Raw genomic sequence first — 25459 nt, forward strand, 5'->3', positions numbered from 1 at the left:
GTGCAGCATAGAGTAAGGAGAAATGGTGTTTAGGATCACCAAGTCTAATAAATAAAAAGGTTGGTTAGAAAACAGTAGAGGCGTTACAGGGTGGGATAGGTAAACACAGGGCAAAGTGAGTTAGCGCTTCTAGCTATCAAGGCATGAGGGAAACAAGATCAGGTCAGTTCAAGGGGTAGGCTAATACAGTTGGTTAGCAAGGGGTAAGCTAGGTTAGGCTAACATAGTTTAGCGTAGAGATGGTTGGGCAGCCTCATCAGGTAGCGTAAAGTAGCATAGGATAGAGGCAAACGTTAACTTAGCATAATGTAGGATGGCATAGAGGAGAAACAATTAGCGTATTGCAGGGATAGTAGGAACGTCACCAGGCATGAGCACAAGCTAGCGGGAAGGAGAAAGGAGAAAGAACAGAAAAAGATTGATGCTTACTTTGGAAAGTCGCTTGTGAGACTAGCATGCATGAGAAGAAGAACAAAGAAAATCAGAAAACAAAAACAAATAAACAGCAAACACCTAAGGCAGAAAAATAAAATCCATAAGAATTTCAAGTTAAAGACTTGGATTGTGAGTGGTTTTAACATAGTGCAGCTGGTGCAGAAACATAACAATGTCTCGAAAGTAAAACAGAGGAGTAACATGGCATGACAACCGACGGACAAGTCAATCCCTAAGAGTGGAAATGAGACAAACATCACCATGGAATGGGATATGAAAAAGGTTGAGAAGAACCTTACGATGATAATTGACAGATTTTCAAAATCCACTACTGAGTGGCAGACAAACATTCTTCACACAAGAATGTTGTCGATTTCATTCAGACAGCCCACACTGAAGTTCATTCTACAGTATATTCATTTCAACTGGGATGAAGTAATTGAGTTGACCATTTGTACCGAGATCTCTGCTGTTTCTCCTGTTGTGAGAGCGTGGATTACTTTTTAGCCCCAGTGGATCAGAAGGCCCAAAAGGCAAACAACTTTATTGTCCTGTGAAGATGTGATTAAAAGGCAGAGCAAATGTGTGATGATATGCAGTGGGTGGGCAAGAGAGGCTATGTATTTGGGGCGTGTCCACACCTGCCCATTGGCCCCTGGTCCAGACCAGAGCATGGTTATTTCCCAAAGATTACAGGACTGAGATAGGGGGAAACCCTCCTTCAATGGAGATTTAAGAGCATGATAGGTATGTAATGTGGAGTATTTTGTGTGTGTCTGCACTGTGTACGATATGCATGCATGGGTGTGTGTGTGTGTGTATGTGCGTTACTGCATAAATGTTCACCCCCTATACACAATTGTGTTTTGTCCCATGTGCGTGTTTATCCAATGCATGTCTGGTCCAGGTGCATGGGCTCACCTTGGAGTTCTTGCCTCCACTGCTGCGTGTGGCGGAGTGTACCGACTGGCTGTAGGTGCGCTGCACCACCTGCTCTGGGGTGGAGGGAGGGTCCAAGTGGCCCTTCTCCACCATGTTCTCACCACTGTGCTCCAAGCTCTGCTGGGGTGTGGGCGAGCGAGAGCGATGGCGCAGGATGGGCGAGCAAGCAGGCGTGCTCCGGTTCGAATTGCTGGCAGTGCTGTCAGTGAGAGATGGAAAGAGAGGGAATGATTAAAATAATTGTTTAAACTCTGAGATACTCAGAGCACTTATGGGCTGAATCCTTGAGATCCAAATGTGTACTCAACTACTATTTGAGAAGGTTCAGTCACACAGGGGTGTAAAAGGTAGGGATGGATATGATAATTTATCAGCATAGTAACAAACCCCGACCTTGCAACCCCACACCCCTATTGATGTCAGGGAGAACATTTAGCCTTTTTAAAAGGTAATTTCCTGCAATTCTACACCTTTTTCCACAGGGTTAATTAAGAAGAAAATGTTGCAGTTTTAAAGCTAATTTTCAGAAATTCTACACATTTTTCCATGTCTTATGTGTTCATATGATACCTGAGTGACTCAACAAAATCAACAGAGTCTAAAATTAACACCCACCACCTGCAGGTGGATTTTGACATTGTCGGGTAAGATGTCTATTTCAACAGCAATGTTGGCGGGTGGTTGGGGCTCCACAGTTTGAGCATTTCACTCGCATTTGCGAAAAAAAAGTCAAGTATGATCATATTTAATAGTCAAATAAATGCTGTGGTAGCCATTTTCAAAGTTTCGTATATAACCTATTCCACCTTGCGCTGCAACACAGCCTGGCTGGGGGCTGTGCGCATGTGAAGAGCTGAGTGAAAGATTCATTTTTAGATGCACAGGAATAAAAGTTTGTCTAATTTACTTGAAACAAAAATGTACTGAAATGATCATCTGTCCTTGTGTTTCTTGACTACTTACATTGTTTTGTTCAGAAGCTGGGTTGTTTTTCTATGTTTGAGTTTCAACTGCTAGGGAAGGGAAGACAACACTTCTACTAGTCAATCTCACAGGTACAAACATGACTTGAGTCGTGATATTTTGGATAAAAGACAGGTCACAAACATTAGTTACTTCTTACTAGTAATTCATGTAATGTTTTAGAAACATTACAAAGCATGCTTATCTGTTAATTTGTGGTTTGTTGGTGTAATTTAAGCAGCAAAAAATACTTGGCTGGTAGACCAAAAAGTGAATTTCATGCCCTAATAATCAATGTGGGCTAGTAGTTGATCAACTGGACATTTCTGACAGGTTATAAATAGCTCTCTAAGGTCTGCCAGTGAATGACATAATACTGCCAGTGAATGACATAATACTGCCAGTGAATGACATAATACTGTCAGTGAATATGGTTACTGGGCTGTCTGATCATAATCTGACACTTATAGCCAGAAAGCTGTCTAAGAGCAGGTTTAACCTCTCTACTGTTAGAAAGCCGGATCAACTCAGAATACCTAAGAGTGAATTAAACTATTTTGAAAAAGCAATTAAGGGAATAAACTGGAATGATCTCTTGTCCTATACAGACGTGGAAGCTGATAGTCAGGTTTTTCTATCCACAATCCAGACTACAATAAATGGCTTCCTAAAGAAAATCAAATCCAAACCTGGCCAAAAGAGCACTCTTCCTTGGCTAAATGGAGAAATCTGGAAATTGATGAAAGAACGAGATTATGCTCTAAAAACAGCCCCAAAATCTACATTAGAGCATGACAGACGTAGGTTTACCATGTTGAGAAATAAGGTGATAAAAGAAATCAGACAGGCCAAGGCAAACTTTTTTATTAACATAATTGGTGAAGCAAAGGGAAATTCTAAATTGATATGGGAGAATCTAAAAAAGTTAACAGGGAAAGACCATAGTAACACTGCAAAAAAGACTAGAAATCATGGTGAATAACAATCTAACACAGGATGCAGTTGAAATAGCAACAGCCTTCAATTCCTACTTTATTGACTCTGTCAGGTTACTGACACAGAACCCCTCCACTGATTTCTTGGGTTCAGTGCTAGTGAATGACGCTCAACCTGTCTTCATCATAAGGGAGGTTTCTGAGTCAAAGGTGAACAAGGTGATTAGCTCACTAAAGAACTCTAAAGCCAAAGATGTGTTTGGGATGGACTCTACCTTTCTTAAAAACTACAAAGAGTCACTCATTGGCCCCATTACTAAGGTCACCAACACATCTATTGGTCTTGGTGTGTTTCCAAGGGTATGGAAGTCGGCCATAATAACGGCCATCTTTAAATCAGGCGACCCTGCTGACGTGAGTAACTACAGGCCCATTAGTATACTACCTGTGGTGTCAAAGGTTGTTGAAAAGTGTGTAGCAGAACAACTGATTGCCCACCTCAACAACAGCCCTTTCACATTACACTCCATGCAGTTTGGCTTCAGAGCGAAACACTCCACAGAAACGGCCAACTGCTTTCTTCTGGAAAATGTGAAGTCCAAGATGGACAAAGGGGGTGCTGTTGGGGCTGTGTTTCTGGACCTAAGGAAGGCTTTTGATACTGTTAACCATGAGATTCTCATCACAAAATTGTCCAAGTTCAACTTTTCCCCTGATGCCTTGAGATGGATGAAATCATACCTTGAAGGCAGAACTCAGTGTGTCAGAGTGAGCAATGAGCTGTCGCCCACTCGTAGCTATGATGTGGGCGTGCCCCAAGGGTCAATACTGGGGCCCCTCCTGTTCAGCCTGTACATTAATGATCTGCCTTCTGTATGTACTGGGTCTGAAGTTCAAATGTATGCAGATGATACAGTGATATATGTGCATGCAAAGAGCAAACAACAAGCTGCACAAGAACTCACTACTGTAATGGTCCAGGTTACAAAGTGGCTCTGTGACTCGTGTTTGCATCTCAATGTGAAAAAAACTGTTTGCATGTTCTTCACAAAGAGGGCAACAGATGCTACTGAGCCAGATGTCTATGTGTCAGGGGAGAAGCTCCAGGTGGTATGCGATTTTAAGTACCTTGGCATCATACTTGATTCCAACCTCTCTTTTAAAAAGCATGTGAAAAAGGTAGTTCAAATAACTAAATTCAATCTAGCTCATTTCCGATTTATACGAAATTGTTTGACTACAGAGGTAGCAAAACTGTACTTCAAATCTATGATACTCCCCCACTTAACATACTGCTTGACTAGTTGGGCCCAATCTTGCTGTACAACATTAAAACCTATTCAGTCTGTCTACAAACAGGCTCTCAAAGTGCTTGATAGGAAGCCCAATAGCCATCATCATTGTCACATCCTTAGAAAACATGAGCTCTTGAGTTGGGAAAATCTTGTGCAATACACCGACGCATGTCTTGTATTCAAGATCCTTAATGGCCTGGCTCCCCCTCCACTCAATATTTTTGTTAAACAGAAAACCCAGACATATGGCAGCAGATCCACAAGATCTGCCATGAGAGGTGACTGTATAGTTCCCCTAAGGAAAAGCACCTTTAGTAAATCTGCATTCTCTGTGAGAGCTTCCCATGTCTGGAATACACTGCCATCAGACACACATAACTGCACCACATATCACACTTTCACAAAATGCTTGAAGACATGGCTAAAGCTGAATCAGATTTGTGAACATGGTCCCTAGCTGTGTTGCCGCTTTCCATGTTGTCTGTTGTCTGTAGCTTGTGAGGTGTGGAAACACTTTGTTGCTTTTATGAATTTTGTCTTGCTGCTTTTTGTTCTATGTTGCTCTGTCTGTATGCTACGTCTTGCTTGTCCTATGTTGCTCTGTCTGTATGCTATGTCTTGCTTGTCCTATGTTGCTATGTTGCTATGTCTATGGTGCTATTGTCTATATTGTAATTGTTTTTAATAACCTGCCCAGGGACTGCGGTTGAAAATTAGCCGGCTGGCTAAAACCGGCACTTTTACTGAAACGTTGATTAATGTGCACTGTCCCTGTAAAAAATAAACTAAACTAAACTAAAAATGACATAATACTGCCAGTGAATGACATAATACTGCCAGTGAATGACATAATACTGCCAGTGAATGACATAATACTGCCAGTGAATGACATAATACTGCCAGTGAATGACATAATACTGCCAGTGAATGACATAATACTGCCAGTGAATGACATAGTACTGCCAGTGAATGACATAATACTGCCAGTGAATGACATAATACTGCCAGTGAATGACATAATACTGCCAGTGAATGACATAATACTGCCAGTGAATGACATAATACTGCCAGTGAATGACATAATACTGCCAGTGAATGACATAATACTGCCAGTGAATGACATAATACTGCCAGTGAATGACATAATACTGCCAGTGAATGACATAGTACTGCCAGTGAATGACATAGTACTGCCAGTGAATGACATAATACTGCCAGTGAATGACATAATACTGCCAGTGAATGACATAATACTGCCAGTGAATGACATAAGAGGAAAACTGCCCATGCACTAACAAATTTCAAAATTGCACCTTGTGCATTCTACTATTACAACTCTCAACAGCAGAAAAAAAAAAGTGTTTCTGGACCCGGACCGTGCTCCTCCTGTTGAGTACAGTATGGCTGGTGTACTCAATTAAACAAATATAAGTCTTGACATGATGCATGATTTACAAAGACCCTATAAAAAAACATCCACTCCATTGCAAGTTACGTTGTTTGACCATCAGACAATTTAAGATAGCAGGAACCTCCCCAATGACAATGTGTTCACTTCCTCCACAGGGCCAGATTAGTCTTTGATTCAGAGCACATCAATGAGGCACTGTCTCTGCCCTTGACGAGAGAGGACAATGTATTGACTAACTGATTTCCTATCCAGACTAGAGTGTCTACTCTGCAGGGCACGTATTCATAATGCGTCTCAGAGTAGGAATGCTGATTGAGGATCAGTTTGCCTTTTTAAAATCAATGAATAAGAGAAGGGATCTGATTCTAGATCAGGACTCTAAGATATTTTATGAACACGCACCCAGAACTTCAGGTCTAAGTGCTGGCAGATTCAACAGAAGTACTTCATTTGATATCAGTGAACTGAGGCTCTTTTGGCCATGTTGGTGTAGCTCAGTGGAGAGAACACTAACTTCACTAAACCATCTTCATGGATGGTGAGAGAACAGCAGCTCTGCTGCAGGTGTTGGCGCCCCCTCTCACCCTCCCTCTCGCTCTATCCCAACAGTAAGCTCCCACGGAGTGTCCCCTGTGGAGTCCTGCCATCAGCTTTCACACACTATTTTCCTCTCTCACTCCTCCCACCTCTTTCTCCACAGTTCACTTTCTATATCACCCAAGGGCTTTGGGTGAAGACTACTATTTAAGCAGAGTGTGTGTGTGTGTGTGTGTGTGTGTGTGTGTGTGTGTGTGTGTGTGTGTCAGGCTGGAATAGCAAACAGATTCCAAAAAAGAGAGAGGGAGGTCATAGGACACATTATGAGAAATCATAGTGCAATTTTACTATTGAGGCATGCGTTTATTCTTGTTTAATTGCGTGGTCATTGCACACACAACGCTTCAGTAATACTCCCTAATTCACTCGAGACATCTAACTTGCATTCAGTAGATGACAGCTTATTGGTGGGACTTTGGTTTGCTGTGGGCAACATTACAGGCATAGACAATTACACACAGGTGTGTCTCAACTAGCTCCAGCAGGTGAGAGTGATATTATTGAAACCCACCTGGTTGGAAGTGATTGTATAATACATTCTGTGTGTGCTGTTGCCTTACATAAGGGATGGTGGGAGGATGTGTGTACAGTGCCTCACCCTCTCATCTATCATTTCATTACTCTATCCATCCTTATCTGGTCTATTTCAGACTACACACAGGAAGACCGCTTGATACACCATACTGGGATGCTTATTATAGCTGGGTAGGAGGACGAGGGTGTGTGTACCTTTGCATCTTCTCAAGGGTGTTATCATCAGAAAAAACTATCTTAGATCAGTGTCTAGAAACAACAATGTCCTGGCATCCATTAGCAGTCATTACACATCCGCTTTGTGGCTTGACAGCATTCAGATGAGATGACACTTATTCACCTGCTATACAGGTGAAGCCCATTTCCTAAATCTCAGGTTGAGCCTACTAGAATCTGTATTTTACCATTGTATAAAGAAACACTGAACCCAAATTCCACTGGAGAGGGAGAAGTGGAGGCCAACTGTTGCTATGCTTACTGACGTCAAACGGCACTATCGTTGACACAGGTCAAGCTACTCTTCATAAGGTCATACTCCTGTTCTTGAAAACAAGAGCCCAGCAGCACAGGTTACACTTCTAATAACACTGAAAAGGGTGAAACGATGGATTATGTTTCAGGTTATTCTGTGACAAAACAGAGTCATTGTATGTAGTCATTGTAAGTGGGATGGATCAATTGAGGCATGCAAAACTGCTTAAAACATGACAACTAAAGGAAAGGAAATGTGTAAAATGTGTAAAGATAATCATGGTGCTATCCCAATATGCATCAAAGAATTGCTACAATACAGACAGCTTAGATATGCTCATAAATGAAGGTGATATGAATACGGAATGATGGATGCATCTTGCAGCCAGCATTCCTGAATCTTAATATCTCTCCTCTCATGTTCTTTCTGTAGCGATCATGGTTATCAATTGGCTATTCAAATTATTGGTTGTTAGCATTAGCGTGCTACAAAATACTAAGGCGTCGAGTCACTCACTTTGATTATACTCTGCTTAACATGCATCGGCCCTAAAGCCAGACAGTTAAGCTTAAACAGTTTGGGCATTCATGCAAGACATCCCTGATGTTTCCGTATAGCCAATGTACATTAGCATCTTCACCTTGCACTGTACAGTATAAATGAACAGGAGGGGGGCTAACATGGCTAATTAGCTCACGCTAGGTTAATGCTAATCAGAGCGTCCAATAACGGAGGAGACAGGTTACCTTGTTAGTTGAAGTGCTGGGAATGGAGAAAAATAAATAACATTGCCAGCACGTCTACAGACGAGATAACAGGTCTCCTCCGTCATCGGATGCTCTGATAAGCATTAGCCTAAGCTAATTAGCCCTCCAATTAATTTCTACTAGACAGTGCAAGGTGAGGATGCGAATGTGAATTACCCCTGAAGCGGTGATAAGAACTAACCTGGTAGCCATGAATGACTCAACCCGCCTGTTGGCTTCCACCTGCTTCATTCATCCATTTACTCAGTGACCAGCACGAGGAGGGGAAGCAGAGGAGATGGGGGGGGGTGCCTCCCGTTGCATCCCAGACAGGGGTTCGTGTGTGGGGTCTGGGTGAGACACGACCGTCTAGCCCTCCGATATCACTCGCATACAGGCTTTCGGAGCACACCCTCTCTCAAACAGACACCGTGATGGCCTCCCTCTCTTGCTCCCTCTTTCCCTCTCGCTGTCTTTCCCTCTCTCTGCAGTGATTCACAGGCACGTTATTCGGCTACTGCAAAGCCTCTTCTTTTCCTTCTCCCCTTCTCTCCATCCTTCATTGGCTTCTTGTTCGCTCTTCCCGTTCTCCCGACTTCCGTTTACATTCCTTTCCCTTCCCGCTCTCCCTCTCTATGGTGTGGGTGATGCTGAAGCTGGGGAGAGATGGCTGCCGATGCTAGCTGCTTTGCATAATGGCTTCTGCATGGTGCAGCACTGTTCCGGAGGCCGGCTCGTCAATTATTCAGGCTGTTCATGAATGGAGCCGCACTGGCTGACGTCACCTAACTCTCGCTGTCAGCCCATCCGCCCCTCTCCCCAAACACACACACACACACAGCCACACACACACACACACACACACACACACACAACAACAACAACAACAACCTCTCCTCTCAGTCAGTCTCTCACACGCATGCGAGATCGCACGCATACACCTGCAAGAATTTCACGCGCACACATCAAACCCTCACTTCTCTCACTTACACTTTTGCACCATTAACACCCCGGTTTGCCAGTAAAGTTTATTCCTCTATTGTTAGGAAACAATGTTTTTTGGAGGGCGATATACTCCAGCTATGACATGTTATTTTGTTCCGATACAGAAACGTTTATTTGTGGAAAATATCAAATCAGGCCTTCAGGCTTTGGTTTGCACAGTGATAGTGGAGAAAAAAACAATATTCCTTTCACTACATGCTCAGATATGCTTGAATGTTCAGAAGAATATTCCATGAAACAGGGGGATAGAAGAAAAAAACAGGTTGGGAAGCAGAGAGAGGGAAGGAGGGAGAAGAGAGAGGGATGGATAGCAGTAGAGGCAAAGAGAAGGGTGAGGGGGCATTTTGACAACTCCCAACAAGCACACAGCTGGCTCTAAAGAGCGCCTGGCATCAGAACACACCGCAAGCTTTCCTTCATCCCGCTATCCCCTCATTCTCCCCGGCCCAGAAGACATGAAAGGAGAGAGGGGGGACAGTGCAAAGTAAGATAAACAAACAAGCCAGATAATTTTACTCTGAAATGAGACTGACAAGGTTTTCAGAAAGATTGCGCCGTGACCTTTAATTTATCTATGACCGTAGGTGCTGTCTGACAAGTGCCATACTACACCTACCACTCTACGACCCTGTTCAAGTCTTAATAATTGCAGGAAGGAAGGAGAGCTGCAGTTTACAAGTTTTTGGACAGGGCATAGGACTCATTAGGGCCCGCAATAGAAACAATTTAATAATGTTTTGTAACAGAAAACGAAATCAAGCATTTCTTATTGGACAAGTCCCTCCCCGTTCAGTCCACTTTCTTCGGACTGGTGCCTAATGATAATGACCCTGCAGCGATTCTAAGCCTGTGTTCCCTGGGGAAAAACAAGTTCCCAACACATTCCCAATCGATATTCTCCAATTTGCGCGGTCATCTGTGAATATACATTTCCTTCGCATGCTTATGTCAGCTCATTACATCAACTCTAAACAAGTTAATTTAATTACATACGTGATCAAGTATCATTTCAAAGGGCCTCAACATTAAAATGAGGAATACATCTCCAGCTAATTCTGTTGTCTTTTCATCACATTCACAATGCAAGTTCTTTTGACTTTTTTGAAAATAAAAAAGCCAAGGGAAAACATTATGAAAGCCTACAGAAGCACAAAGAGATGTGTTATACTTCATTCTGTACTGGAGCATAAAAAATAAAATATGGCACACATATTGCTTCATTCAAAGTGCATAGCTTCAGCTTCCACATTACCAACCATTCACTGTGCCTTGTAGAGACTGTTTTCTGTTGAGTAACGCTGAATATGAATCCCCACGGGACTATTCTGCTGATTGCACATAGCACTATGTGGCCTGAGCCAAAAGCAACCAATCAGACCTCAGCGCACAGCACACTGAACCAAATCGTCATATCCGAGAGCACCTAACTGCTGAGTGAGCCAAAATGTAGCCAATCGTGAGCTGTGAAGATGTAGCCTTTATAATGTAGATGGGGAGGTTTTCAAGGCAGACAGACATACGCTCTCTACTTTAGCTGTGATATAGTGAACTGTGTGATGACTTTACTTGTAGAAGATAAAGTGTCTGGGGTACACACAGATTCTTCTCCCGGTGGTAGTTGGGCTCGTCTGCCATTTTAGAAAACACCAAGCCATCATTTCTTTGACGTTACCCTGGGAGAATCACTGTAATAAAGCAAGTTCATAAACAGAGGTTCTCCATTATTATTTTACAGGGTAAATTCATATGAATTCAATACCTTTTGACAGCATCCCGTAGGATTTAAACAAAACTTTCCATATGTTTTCCCATGGAAGAAATGGCTGAAAATGACTTTTTGGACCCGGATGCCAAAGGAGATAGAGGTGCTCAAAGTATATCTATATATTTTTTTAAATATTCAATTATTTACACATGCATGAACTTGATTTTTTAAATATGTGCATATTTTGTAGCTTAGACGCTATTTAATATTTGTTTTTTGCTGATAACTGAACTAAAATGGGAACACAATTCAAATGTAAACTTTCAAATGGTACCACAAAGATGGTTGGAGTTCCACACATCAGAGAATGTTGACACACGCACGCACACACACACACACACACACACACACACACACACACACACACACACACACACACACACACACACACACACACGTCAGCGCAGTAGATCCAGCTCAGAAGCCTAGCTCATGAGCTCCATCAGCAGCCAATTGAAATTTGGAATAGAAAATTAATGTGTTTATGCAAGAATGTTAGTGCATTCAATCGCATCGAACCGCATCGATTCGTTCTCTAATCAAACCGAATCGCACAGAATCGTTTCAAACAAAACACATCGTTCCTGTATCATATCGGGGCCCATGTACCTAGATGCGTATCGAATTGTCTTAAAAGGGAAAGATGCACATCCCAAATAGATAAACATATCTGTGTCTTCTCTGCTTCCCTGCAGGAGGTTGATTAAATCAGAGAGACACAAAGAGGACAACAAGGCTAAGAGTGAAGTATTGTAACGTTTCAATCAAGGATTGTTATGGCAGTGAAAAAAAAAACATCTGACAGAAAAGGTATTATTCCATACCTAGATAGAAAAGCAATCTAGATATGGAATAGGTAATATTGATGGCGATACCCTCAGTAATTTAACATATATATATAACTGTCAAGGGACAGTTTCCCAGACCCGGATTAAGCCTACTCCTGGACTTAAAAGCAAGCTCCTTTTGAAGAATCATTTTATAGTCCAGGATTCAGTATAACATTGGCTTTAAGACCAATAGAAGAATCAAGTTGCTACATTGTAGACAAAAAAACAGGACTAACAATATGTTGGAATGTTGGCCTACATGCCTTGTCAGTTGACAAAAACATGCACACACAGAGAAAAATCCATGCAGTGCCATTTTTAGACAGCAAACAGCTGACATCTGTTCAATGACCCCTCTGTCTCTTGTCCTATCAATTCTATTCGATGACCACACAGCAGAGCCAACACAACAAGGTCAAACGGCTCTGAACTGATTGGTAGACAAATAGTCTCAAGTTGCCAAACCTCCAAAATCACATCGTGTCACGCCTCCCTTGGAGGTCTAGAGAATGTTGTATTGAAAAAAACAGTTTGAATGCTGGGAGCCAGCGGACCAGCAAGATTTTGATTGGATGTTACATTTCAAGAAGTGATAACACCTTTGATTGGGATCTGTTTCCCCAAAGGTCACGTGCTCCACTAAGGCAGTTATGTATCTTATAACTTGTCCTTGTGGTAAAAATTCTGTGGGTAAAACAAAGCGCAAATTAAAAGTACGAATCTCGGAGCACCATTAGGTGCAAAAACTTGACATACCCAGTGTGGCCCACTTTTTGGAAGGAAACCACTCGATTTCATCCCTATGTTATATCGGCATCAAACATGTCACTCTCCCGAGGAGAGGGGGTGACCTCGACAATTTATTGTTAAAACAAGAGGCTGCCTGGATCTTTAATTTAAAGACCCTAAGTCCCTTTGGTCTCAACGTGGACTTTGATCTGAAGCCATTCTTGTCATCATTGTTATGTTGCTATTCATTGTAAATGTTGGTAGGCCTATATAGCCAAATTGTATCTATGATCGTATGCTCTGATTCATGTTTTTAGTATTTTTTAAATCTGAGAAATAACCAACGATATCAGACCACACCCGACCATGATTACAGACACCTGTGTGTGTCCTTTGACACTATATAAACCTGTGACCCGCAGTGTTTGTCATTATACACTGATGAGGTCTGTCAAAACGTTGGATATTGGGTTATTCAATTATTGCATCTGAGCTCCTAGAGTGTGCGGCTCTCCTTTAATTTTGTTCTACTTCGCTATCCAGCACCTCGCCTAAACAGGTGTTCTACTTCACCATCCAGCACCTCGCCTAAACAGGTCTTCTACTTCGCCATCCAGCACCTCGCCTAAACAGGTCTTCTACTTCGCCATCCAGCACCTCGCCTAAACAGGTCTTCTACTTCGCCATCCAGCACCTCGCCTAAACAGGTGTTCTACTTCGCCATCCAGCACCTCGCCTAAACAGGTGTTCTACTTCACCATCCAGCACCTCGCCTAAACAGGTGTTCTACTTCACCATCCAGCACCTCGCCTAAACAGGTGTTCTACTTCGCCATCCAGCACCTCGCCTAAACAGGTGTTCTACTTCGCCATCCAGCACCTCGCCTAAACAGGTGTTCTACTTCGCCATCCAGCACCTCGCCTAAACAGGTGTTCTACTTCGCCATCCAGCACCTCGCCTAAACAGGTGTTCTACTTCGCCATCCAGCACCTCGCCTAAACAGGTGTTCTACTTCGCCATCCAGCACCTCGCCTAAACAGGTGTTCTACTTCGCCATCCAGCACCTCGCCTAAACAGGTGTTCTACTTCGCCATCCAGCACCTCGCCTAAACAGGTGTTCTACTTCGCCATCCAGCACCTCGCCTAAACAGGTGTTCTACTTCGCCTTCCAGCACCTCGCCTAAACAGGTGTTCTACTTCGCCATCCAGCACCTCGCCTAAACAGGTGTTCTACTTCGCCATCCAGCACCTCGCCTAAACAGGTGTTCTACTTCGCCATCCAGCACCTCGCCTAAACAGGTGTTCTACTTCGCCATCCAGCACCTCGCCTAAACAGGTGTTCTACTTCGCCATCCAGCACCTCTCCTAAACAGGTGTTCTACTTCGCCATCCAGCACCTCACCTAAACAGGTGTTCTACTTCGCCATCCAGCACCTCGCCTAAACAGGTGTTCTACTTCGCCATCCAGCACCTCGCCTAAACAGGTGTTCTACTTCGCCATCCAGCACCTCACCTAAACAGGTGTTCTACTCCGCCATCCAGCACCTCACCTAAACAGGTGTTCTACTTCGCCATCCAGCACCTCACCTAAACAGGTGTTCTACTTCGCCATCCAGCACCTCGCCTAAACAGGTGTTCTACTTCGCCATCCAGCACCTCACCTAAACAGGTGTTCTACTTCGCCATCCAGCACCTCGCCTAAACAGGTGTTCTACTTCGCCATCCAGCACCTCGCCTAAACAGGTGTTCTACTTCGCCATCCAGCACCTCACCTAAACAGGTGTTCTACTTCGCCATCCAGCACCTCGCCTAAACAGGTGTTCTACTTCGCCATCCAGCACCTCGCCTAAACAGGTGTTCTACTTCGCCATCCAGCACGTCGCCTAAAAAGGTGTTCTACTTCGCCATCCAGCACCTCGCCTAAACAGGTGTTCTACTTCGCCATCCAGCACCTCGCCTAAAAAGGTGTTCTACTTCGCCATCCAGCACCTCGCCTAAACAGGTGTTCTACTTCGCCATCCAGCACCTCGCCTAAACAGGTGTTCTACTTCGCCTTCCAGCACGTCGCCTAAAAAGGTGTTCTACTTCACCATCCAGCACCTCGCCTAAACAGGTGTGCGTTTCTTTCGCCTCCAGATTGTATTCTCAAATTAACATTTCCTTTTTGTCTAGTTGTAAGATCTCAAATCTGTTTTATTTGATTGTCACTCTCTCTCAGTATATCAGCTTCGGTATGTGAATCCATTTAGCAGCTTATCATATGGCATGCATTGCCAATGCAGCCATAGACCTACAGTTTGAGGGCATTACTGGCCTTAAGGGTATCTGAAGCAGAGAATAGCTTATTTTCACACATTGTTCACATGTTGAGCTATTTGTTCTCAATTTAATATTATACCAATAGACAATGTACACTGAACAAAAATATAAATAAAACATGTAGTATTGGTCATGTTTCAGGAGCTGAAATAAGAGATCCCAGACATTTTCCATACGCACAAAAAACGTATTTCTCAAAACTGTTGTGCACAAATTTATTTACATCCCTTTTAGTGAGCATTTCTCCTTTGCCAAGATGATCCATCCACCTGACAGGTGCGGCATATCAAGAAGCTGATTAAACAACATGATCATAACACAGGTGCACCTTGTGCTGGTGACAATAGAGTACCGCAGTATGATTCATAATGCCCATAAAACCTAGTGGTCAAACAGGGAAATGGTTCCAATCGTTTTCCCACTACTAATTTCTCCCATAGGGAATTTTAGATGCACTTAAAAAAAGGCTGTGTTTTGTGTAGGCTTACCCTGGTGTGCATGTGTATATCTCTCTAGGACAAGGTGACTTTCAACAATATATTCGTTTCTATTTACCACAAAAATGAAATGGTAATTAGCAGATAATGATAAAGAACTACAAAACACCATGATGATCTGGAAGAGACTGCCGAATCGAGGCAAAGGTAAGAATCTCTGGATTAACAATCTAATGTTAGCTAAATTTAGTCATGAATAAATTGGATATATTTCTTTAAATTGACAATTCTGTGAACGGTCTTGTGCACGTTTTAAATTGACAATACCTGTTAGCAAAGGTGTCAGCTAGAGATGACATGCAGGAGCTTGCAGGGATTTGTAGTCTTGCATGATTTTCAATTTGAGAGTAAAAAAAGGAGAATATACAGTTGAAGTCAGAAGTTTACATACACCTTAGCCAAATACATTTAAACTCCGTATTTCACAATTCCTGACATTTTATCCTGGTAAAAATTCCCTGTCTCAGGTAAGTTAGGATGACTACTTTGTTTTAATGTGAAATGTCAGAATAATAGTAGAGAGAATGATTTAGTTCAGCTTTTATGTCTTTCATCACATTTCCACTGGGTCAGAAGTAAACATACACTCAATTAGTATTTGGTAGCATAGCCTTCAAATTGTTGAACTTGGGTCAAACGTTTTGGGTAGCCTTCCCACAATAAGGGAAGGCTACCATTCCAGGCCCATTCCTCCTGACAGAGCTGGTGGGCTGATTTCAAGGTTTTACTGCTTACCTACAAAGCATTACATGGGCTTGCTCCTACCTATCTCTCTGATTTGGTCCTGCCGTACATACCTACACGTACGCTACGGTCACAAGACGCAGGCCTCCTAATTGTCCCTAGAATTTCTAAGCAAACAGCTGGAGGCAGGGATTTCTCCTATAGAGCTCCATTTTTATGGAACGGTCTGCCTACCCATGTCAGAGACGCAAACTCGGTCTCAACCTTTAAGTCTTTACTGAAGACTCATCTCTTCAGTGGGTCATATGATTGAGTGTAGTCTGGCCCAGGAGTGGGAAGGTGAACGGAAAGGCTCTGGAGCAACGAACCGCCCTTGCTGTCTCTGCCTGGTCGGTTCCCCTCTTTCCACTGGGATTCTCTGCCTCTAACCCTATTACAGGGGCTGAGTCACTGGCTTACTGGGGCTCTCTCATGCCGTCCCTGCAGGGGGTTGATTCACTGTTGTGGTCATCCTGTCTGGGTTGGACAACCCCCTTGGGTTGTGCCGTGGCGGAGATCTTTGTGGGCTATACTCAGCCTTGTCTCAGGATGGTAAGTTGGTGGTTGAAGATATCCCTCTAGTGGTGTGGGGGCTGTGCTTTGGCAAAGTGGGTGGGGTTATATCCTTCCTGTTTGGCCCTGTCCGGGGGTGTCCTCGGATGGGGCCACAGTGTCTCCTGACCCCTCCTGTCTCAGCCTCCAGTATTTATGCTGCAGTAGTTTGTGTCGGGGGGCTAGGGTCAGTTTGTTATATCTGGAGTACTTCTCCTGTCCTATTCGGTGTCCTGTGTGAATCTAAGTGTGCGTTCTCTAATTCTCTCCTTCTTTCTTTCTCTCTCTCGGAGGACCTGAGCACTAGGACCCTGCCCCAGGACTACCTGACATGATGACTCCTTGCTGTCCCCAGTCCAACTGGCCATGCTGCTGCTCCAGTTTCAACTGACCTGAGCCCTAGGACCATGTCCCAGGACTACCTGACATGATGACTCCTTGCTGTCCCCAGTCCACCTGGCCATGCTGCTGCTCCAGTTTCAACTGTTCTGCCTTACTATTATTTGACCATGCTGGTCATTTATGAACATTTGAACATCTTGGCCATGTTCTGTTATAATCTCCACCCGGCACAGCCAGAAGAGGACTGGCCACCCCACATATGCTCTCTCTAATTCTCTCTTTCTTTCTCTCTCTCGGAGGACCTGAGCCCAAGGACCGTGCCCCAGGACGACCTGACATGATGACTCCTTGCTGTCCCCAGTCCACCTGACTGTGCTGCTGCTCCAGTTTCAACTGTTCTACCTTATTATTATTCGACCATGCTGGTCATTTATGAACATTTAAACATCTTGGCCATGTTCTGTTATAATCTCCACCCGGCACAGCCAGAAGAGGACTGGCCACCCCACATAGCCTGGTTCCTCTCTAGGTTTCTTCCTAGGTTTTGGCCTTTCTAGGGAGTTTTTCCTAGCCACTGTGCTTCTACACCTGCATTGCTTGCTGTTTGTATGCCGAGGAACTTAAAACTTGCTACCCTCTCCACTACTGTTCCATCGATGTGGATAGGGGGGTGTTCCATCTGCTGTTTCCTGAAGTCCACAATCATCTCCTTAGTTTTGTTGATGTTGAGTGTGAGGTTATTTTCCTGACACCACACTCCGAGGGCCCTCACCTCCTCCCTGTAGGCCGTCTCGTCTTTGTTGGTAATCAAGCCTACCACTGTTGTGTCGTCCGCAAACTTGATGATTGAGTTGGAGGCGTGCGTGGCCACGCAGTCGTGGGTGAACAGGGAGTACAGGAGAGGGCTCAGAACGCACCCTTGTGGGGCCCCCGTGTTGAGGATCAGCGGGGAGGAGATGTTGTTGCCTACCCTCACCACCTGGGGGCGGCCCGTCAGGAAGTCCAGTACCCAGTTGCACAGGGCGGGGTCGAGACCCAGGGTCTCGAGCTTGATGACGAGCTTGGAGGGTACTATGGTGTTGAATGCCGAGCTATAGTCGATGAACAGCATTCTCACATAGGTATTCCTCATGTCCAGGTGGGTTAGGGCAGTGTGGTTGAGATTGCATCGTCTGTCGACCTATTTGGGCGGTAAGCAAATTGGAGTGGGTCTAGGGTGACAGATAGGGTGGAGGTGATATGGTCCTTGACTAGTCTCTCAAAGCACTTCATGATGACGGAAGTGAGTGCTACGGGGCGGTAGTCGTTTAGCTCAGTTACCTTAGCTTTCTTGGGAACAGGAACAATGGTGGCCCTCTTGAAGCATGTGGGAACAGCAGACTGGTATAGGGATTGATTGAATATGTCCGTAAACACACCGGCCAGCTGGTCTGCGCATGCTCTGAGGGCGTGGCTGGGAATGCAGTCTGGGCCTGCAGCCTTGCGAGGGTTAACACGTTTAAATGTCTTACTCACCTCGGCTGCAGTGAAGGAGAGACCGCATGTTTTCGTTGCAGGCCGTGTCAGTGGCACTGTATTGTCCTCAAAGCGGGCAAAAAAGTTATTTAGTCTGCCTGGGAGCAAGACATCCTGGTCCGTGACTGGGCTGGGTTTCTTCTTGTAGTCCGTGATTGACTGTAGACCCTGCCACATGCCTCTTGTGTCTGAGCCATTGAATTGAGATTCCACTTTGTCTCTGTACTGACGCTTAGCTTGTTTAATAGCCTTGCGGAGGGAATAGCTGCACTGTTTGTATTCGGACATGTTACCAGACACCTTGCCCTGATTAAAAGCAGTGGTTTCACGCGAATGCTGCCATCAATCCACGGTTTCTGGTTTGGGAATGTTTTTATCGTTGCTGTGGGAACGACATCTTCGACTCATGTTCTAATGAACACGCACACCGAATCAGCGTATTCGTCAATATTTTCATCTGACGCAATACGAAACATGTCCCAGTCCACGTGATGGAAGCAGTCTTGGAGTGTGGAGTCAGCTTGGTCGGACCAGCGTTGGACAGACCTCAGCGTGGGAGCCTCTTGTTTTAGTTTCTGCCTGTAGGCAGGGATCAGCAAAATGGAGTCCTGGTCAGCTTTTCCGAAAGGGGGGCGGGGCAGGGCCTTATATGCGTCGCGGAAGTTAGAGTAACAATGATCCAAGGTTTTACCACCCCTGGTTGCGCAATCGATATGCTGATAAAATTTAGGGAGTCTTGTTTTCAGATTAGCTTTGTTAAAATCCCCAGCTACAATGAATGCAGCCTCCGGATAAATGGTTTCCAGTTTGCAAAGAGTTTAATAAAGTTCGTTCAGAGCCATCGATGTGTCTGCTTGGGGGGGGGATATATACGGCTGTGATTATAATCGAAGAGAATTCTCTTGGAAGATAATGCTGTCTACATTTGATTGTGAGGAATTCTAAATCAGGTGAACAGAAGGATTTGAGTTCCTGTATGTTTCCTTCATCACACCATGTCTCGTTAGTCATGAGGCATACGCCCCCGCCACTCTTCTTACCAGAAAGATGTTTGTTTCTGTCGGCGCGATGCGTGGAGAAACCCGTTGGCTGCACCGCATCGGATAGCGTCTTCCCAGTAAGCCATGTTTCCGTGAAGCAGAGAACGTTGCAGTCTCTGCTGTCCCTCTGGAATGCTACCCTTGCTCGGATTTCGTCAACCTTGTTGTCAAGAGACTGGACATTGGCAAGAAGAATGCTGGGGAGTGGTGCGCGATGTGCCCTTTTTCGGAGTCTGACCAGAACACCGCCTCGTTTCCCTCTTTTTCGGAGTCGTTTCCTTGGGTCGCTGCATGCGATCCATTCCGTTGTCCTGTTTGTAAGGCAGAACACAGGATCCGCGTCGCGGAAAACATATTCTTGGTCGTACTGATGGTGAGTTGACGCTGATCTTATATTCAGTAGTTCTTCTCGACTGTATGTAATGAAACCTAAGATGACCTGGGGTACTAATGTAAGAAATAACACGTAAAAAAACAAAAAACTGCATAGTTTCCTAGGAACGCGAAGCGAGGCGGCCATCTCAGTCGGCGCCGGAAGTATCTTCTTCTTCCTTTCTGAGCGGCCTTTCAGGTTATGTCTATATAGGACTCGTTTAACAGTGGATATCGATAATTTTGTACCGGTTTCCTCCAGCATCTTCACAAGGTCCTTTGCTGTTGTTCTGAGATTGATGTGCACTTTTCGCACCAAAGTATGTTCATCTCTAGGAGACGGAACACGTCTTCTTCCTGAGTGGTATGACGGCTGCGTGATCCCATGGTGTTTATACTTACATACTATTGTTTGTACAGGTGAACGTGGTACCTTCAGGCATTTGGAAATTGCTCCCAAGGATGAACCAGACTTGTGGAAGTCTACAATTCTTGGCTTAACACGAGGTCTTGGCTTAATTCTTTTGATCTTCCCATTTTCCCACTAAGTTCAAAGGTAGGCCTTGAAATACATCCACACCTACAATTGACTCAAATTACGTCAATTAGGCCATCAGCTTTAGCTCATTTCGAAATGACAGAAATGCTGTGTGAACCAGTGTGCTGTAAAAATGTTTTGTCACCAATGCTTGTTTTTTATCCTCACACACTGTTGCTCCCACAGCACTCATCTGGTGAACAGCTTTGTAACTCCGTCCAAGTAAGGCATTTGGTTGGTTTGAATTTTTGTGAGGCGTCACTGATTTACACCGGGTTCTGACCCATCTTTAGCTGATGTCTGCCATGGAACTTCCCTAGGCTTCCCATTTTAGGGAATGTGGAGTGTGTGTGCATGCGTGCACATCGTCAAAATGTACGGTTCTAAGCAGACCCATTAATATACGATTAATGAACCGTTTAGAAATTACTGCACTTTTTGTACATAGTACCCCCCATGTAAGGGGACCAAAAGTATTGGGATACATTCCCTTATGTGTATTAAACAAGTATTTGGTCCCATATTCATACGATGCAATGACTATATCAAGTTTGTGACTCTACAAATTTGTTGGTTGCATTTGCTGCTCGTTTTGGTTTTGTTTCAGATTATTTTGCGCGCAATAGAAATTATAAATAACATGTCATTTTGGAGTCACTTTTACTGAAAATAAGAATGGAATATGTTTCTAAACACTTCTGCATGAATGTGGATGCTACAATGATTATGGAAAATCTTGAATGATTTGTGAATAATGGTGAGTGAGAAAGTTTCAGACACAAACACCATACCCCCAGGACATGCTGACCTCGTAAACATTACAATAATGGGGGGGGGGTAGGTTTTATGGGGGGGTACGATATTTGTGCATCTTTAACTTGGCTGCAAGTATATCTGGCAGCAAGACAATAACCCCAAGCACAAAAAAAGGGTTAATTGACCACAAACTCAACATTTTGCAATGGCCATTTCCATCTCCGGACTTGAACCCCATTGAACCCCATTGAAAACCTGTGGTTTGAATTGAAGAGGGCAGTCTATAAGCACAGACAAAGGATATCAAAGATCTGGAAAGATTCTGTATGAAGGAAAAAAAGTATTACTGGTTAAACAAAATCTTTCTCTGAGCAATTGTATTAGTATAAAATAAGGTAAATGTCAAAATGTTTGGAGCATACAATATAGTTCAGTATTTGTATCATTCATTTTATACAGTCATTTTTGCTCATCTTTATCAATGCTGACAATAATTTCAGATGTGACCATGTGCACACATGCACATCATACAGTGTACACACTAGTGCAAGGAAATTCACAAATACATGTACACCCACACGTCAACTGTTCTCTCTGTGGCTGCATGGCAAGCGGTACTGATGCATCAAGTCTGGAACCAACAGGACCCTGAACAGCTTCTACCATAAGTCATAAGACTGCTAAATAGTCCTGGTAGATATTTGGTTAACCATCTGCATTGACCCCCCTTTGCACTAACTATTTTGACTCATCACATATGCTGCTGCTACTGCTCATCATCTATCCTGTTGCCAAGTCACTTTATCCCTACCTCTACGTACATATCTACCTCAATTACCTCGTACCCCTGCACATCGACTCGGTACTTGTACCCTGTGTATTTAGCCAAGGTATCGTTATTCATTGTGTATTTATTCCTTGTGTTATCATTTTTATTTAATTTTTCTCTCTGCATTGTTGGGAAGGTCCATAAATAAGTATTTCACTGTTAATCTACACCTGTTGTTTATGAAGCATGTGACAAATACAATTTGATTTGATTTTGGGGTATTCAAAACAAACGCACATCCTCAGATTCTGAGGAAGCAACGAGGGGAAAGGAGGATTGAGGCACGGATATCTACAATTAAGTGGAGAGACTTCGGGACACTGTGGGAGAAAAAGATTGCTCAGAATGCCACTCTGACAGTGGTGTTACTGTTGTGTTCTCTTTGCCTGGCTAACCAGACTCCCTGCTACGGCCAAATGCTATACCACGCCCACGGACGTTAGTTCATCTCCGCAATGAGTCTGGATCAGAGAACCTCCCCAACCCTTCACCGAATGCAAACACGTTCAGGGCCGTCTAATTGGTACAGAACCCGATGGGTTGGGCCAGAGCCAGAACACACGTGGGTAAATTCGAAAATTCGTAATTGGCTTTGGTACTCTGATTGGTTAGAAACAATCCAATCGCTGATGACTTTGGTTTATACAATGCCCCTCACCACAAATGGCTTCAATGATGGTATCAGGCTAGCGTTCTCTCTCTCCCTCACTCCCTAGTGTAACAATCAGTGGCGGCCAGCAATAACAATATATGACAGAGGCAGGAGGGAGACGCATTCACAAACACTGGAAACAGAGGTTAATCGAGGAGAATAGAAGAGGAGAGGAGAACTGAGCAGAACCAATGAAAACCAAGGAGAACTGGGGAGAGGAAATGAGAAACAAGGACAGGAGAGATGAGGATAACTGAGAAAAAATACAGGGAAAAGAAACTAGAAGAGTCTGATGAGAGGAGACACGAACCAATGAGAGGAGAGGAATATGATGCTCTCTTCAAGGCTGCCATATTATAAAGGGCTCAGTAAAAATCTCCCATCCTTGATGCCAGGAATGGACAGATGGTGTGAAAGAAAGAGAGAGAAGACGAAGGAAGGGAAGGATCGAGGAAATAGCAGGTCAGGGCAGGGAAGCACTCGGCTACTCCTACTCCTAACCCTCATCATCTTCCTCCTACCCCGATCATCAGTGTCTCCCAATAAAGACAGATATTAGTCTTACCAGGCGAGCTTGAAGCCCTTCATTAGTGCAGCGGTGAGCAGAAGCGTTGCTGTCCAATGCCCATAGCGAGGTCTCCCCACTCGGACGGCCAGTCATTCCTTGCCATGTTGAGTGGCAACAGGAGGGGTAGTCCCGGGGCCCTAGGTCTGTCCGCAGGGCCCATGTGAGGGGGAGAAAGAGAGGAGCTTGCCCTGGCTCACAGAGAAACGGAGGAAGGAGAAGAGGAGCCAGCTAGCTCAAAATGCTACAATGCTAACACTAGTGCTGATAAAGCTGTCCTTTCCTGCTGCCTGTCCCAAACACTTTCAGCCTCATCTGTGTGTGTTTGTGGATGAGAGTTTGAGTGTGTGTGTGTGTGTGTGTGTGTGTGTGTGTGTGTGTGTGTGTGTGTGTGTGTGTGTGTGTGTGTGTGTGTGTGTGTGTGTGTGTGTGTGTGTGTGTGTGTGTGTGTGTGTGTGTGTACGGTGGTGGCAGCTGCTCACATGCAAACTCTCCCATATGCAGTAGACTCACTTACTCTCTCTCTCGCTCTGCAGATGAAAGCAAGAGCTGAGCCGCTTGCAGGGCTGAGAGACCTATTGGGCATGCTCCGTTCCTCTCACATCCAATCCAGCGAGCCCCCTCTTTCTCTCTATGACCTTAGCTCCTCCCCCCAACAGAACAGTACAGTGGCGCCAACCTAAAGGTACCTTTTCCCTCTCTATTTCACACACACACTCTCTAATGTCTGTTAGAGTCAGACCCTCGGAGGGGATTACAGTGTGTGTGTGGCCACAAACTCCAGTATCCGTCAGTCCTAGCAGCTGGCTCTCTAATCTCTTAATGTGGGATAGATGGAGCACACTGCGTGTGTGTGTGTGTGTGTGTTGATGTGGATTTGAGAGAGAAAGATAATGTGTGTGTAAATGAAAATGAGGGAAACCTAATTGTACTGTTTTGTATATGTGTGTGCTTGTATGTGCCTGTGGCTGAGTCAATTTCCGTATTTCCAACTTCAAATTTTCTCTTTGGTCAAGTCACATTCATTGTCACAGGTTGGCATATTTTGTCATCATTCTTGCCCTGGAGGGAAAACTGCAGAGTGGTCACTAGCTGGCAAAGCCACAAACGATCAAATCTGATCATAAGCCTAACCTTAACCACAATGCTAATCTTAATGCTTAACCCGAACCACACTGCTAACCCTAACCACCCTGCTAACCCTAATCATACTGCTAAGCCACTGATATTGTAAGTCAGTATTCTAATTTATTGTAATTTATGGACCTCTTGGGTAACATTTAACTAACATAATGACACACGCAAACTAACTAACATATTATATAGACAGGGGGAGTAAAATTATCACCTGTGACACAATTTATGTTGTAACTTTTCTTAAATCAATGTCTGTGAGAAGGAGATGATTACCCTGTTCAAGTAAACACGCTGTATTTTGTACATGGTGCACACAATGCAATCCCCGTATCGTCTATAATAATACTACAGGCCATTTTCTTACAGCACGTGTGCCTAAGTTAAAGAAGCTATTTATATGCTATACTATTTATATGCTGTTTTTGTTTAAATCAACAGGAGCCTTAAGTGCCCATTTCATTTTCAGACTCCTTCCTCATTTGGGTTGAGCTCTGGGTCAAAAAATTAGCCTTGCTTTGCTCCCTGCACTATACGTCCTGCTCCAGCACATTTTGGCAGCACGCCAACAGGGAAAAGGGGAAGGACTGAAGAGGGAGTTGGAGAGAGAGAGATGGAGGGAGGGAGTGGACACTGGCTGTCTCCCTTTCTCCCTTCCTCTCTCTTTCCTTCTCCCTCTCTTTCCTGCTACAGTCAAGTTTTGCAGAGTCACCTTACCCAAAATGCACTTGGGCCAAGGCTGGGTGTCACATGGCCAAGGACTGTTGTCATGGAAACCTCCCCTTAGACGCACGGGTAGTGCAACGATGACACAGGAATTCAAACCACTCAAAACCAATGACTTGTGTCACATATATTCAGGTTTCATGAATACAAACCAATCCATCCTAATCTGGTAAGACACATAAAATATCAGTATGAGTGTTTCTAGTCTGGTCGATTCCACAGTATAGTAACAGAGAGGAC

The 25459-nt window shown here is 44.2% G+C and overlaps 1 protein-coding gene across 6 annotated transcripts in view; it reads right to left on the reverse strand.

Annotated features, from left to right (window-relative positions):
- Window positions 1-25459, reverse strand: part of gramd1ba (GRAM domain containing 1Ba) — a 178139-nt gene that overhangs the window by 67282 nt on the left and 85398 nt on the right. For 4 of the 6 annotated variants that reach the window (XM_052529648.1, XM_052529649.1, XM_052529647.1 and 1 more), the window contains one exon: window positions 1357-1576. In XM_052529648.1, the coding sequence (XP_052385608.1) occupies window positions 1357-1576 (220 nt within the window). Of the gene's footprint in view, window positions 1-1356; window positions 1577-8532; window positions 9085-23359; window positions 23947-25459 lie in introns of those variants that run through there. The other 2 variants (XM_052529651.1, XM_052529650.1) reach the window with 2 other exon arrangements.

Source organism: Oncorhynchus keta, chromosome 11 (assembly GCF_023373465.1).
Source record: "Oncorhynchus keta strain PuntledgeMale-10-30-2019 chromosome 11, Oket_V2, whole genome shotgun sequence".
NCBI lineage: Eukaryota > Metazoa > Chordata > Actinopteri > Salmoniformes > Salmonidae > Oncorhynchus > Oncorhynchus keta.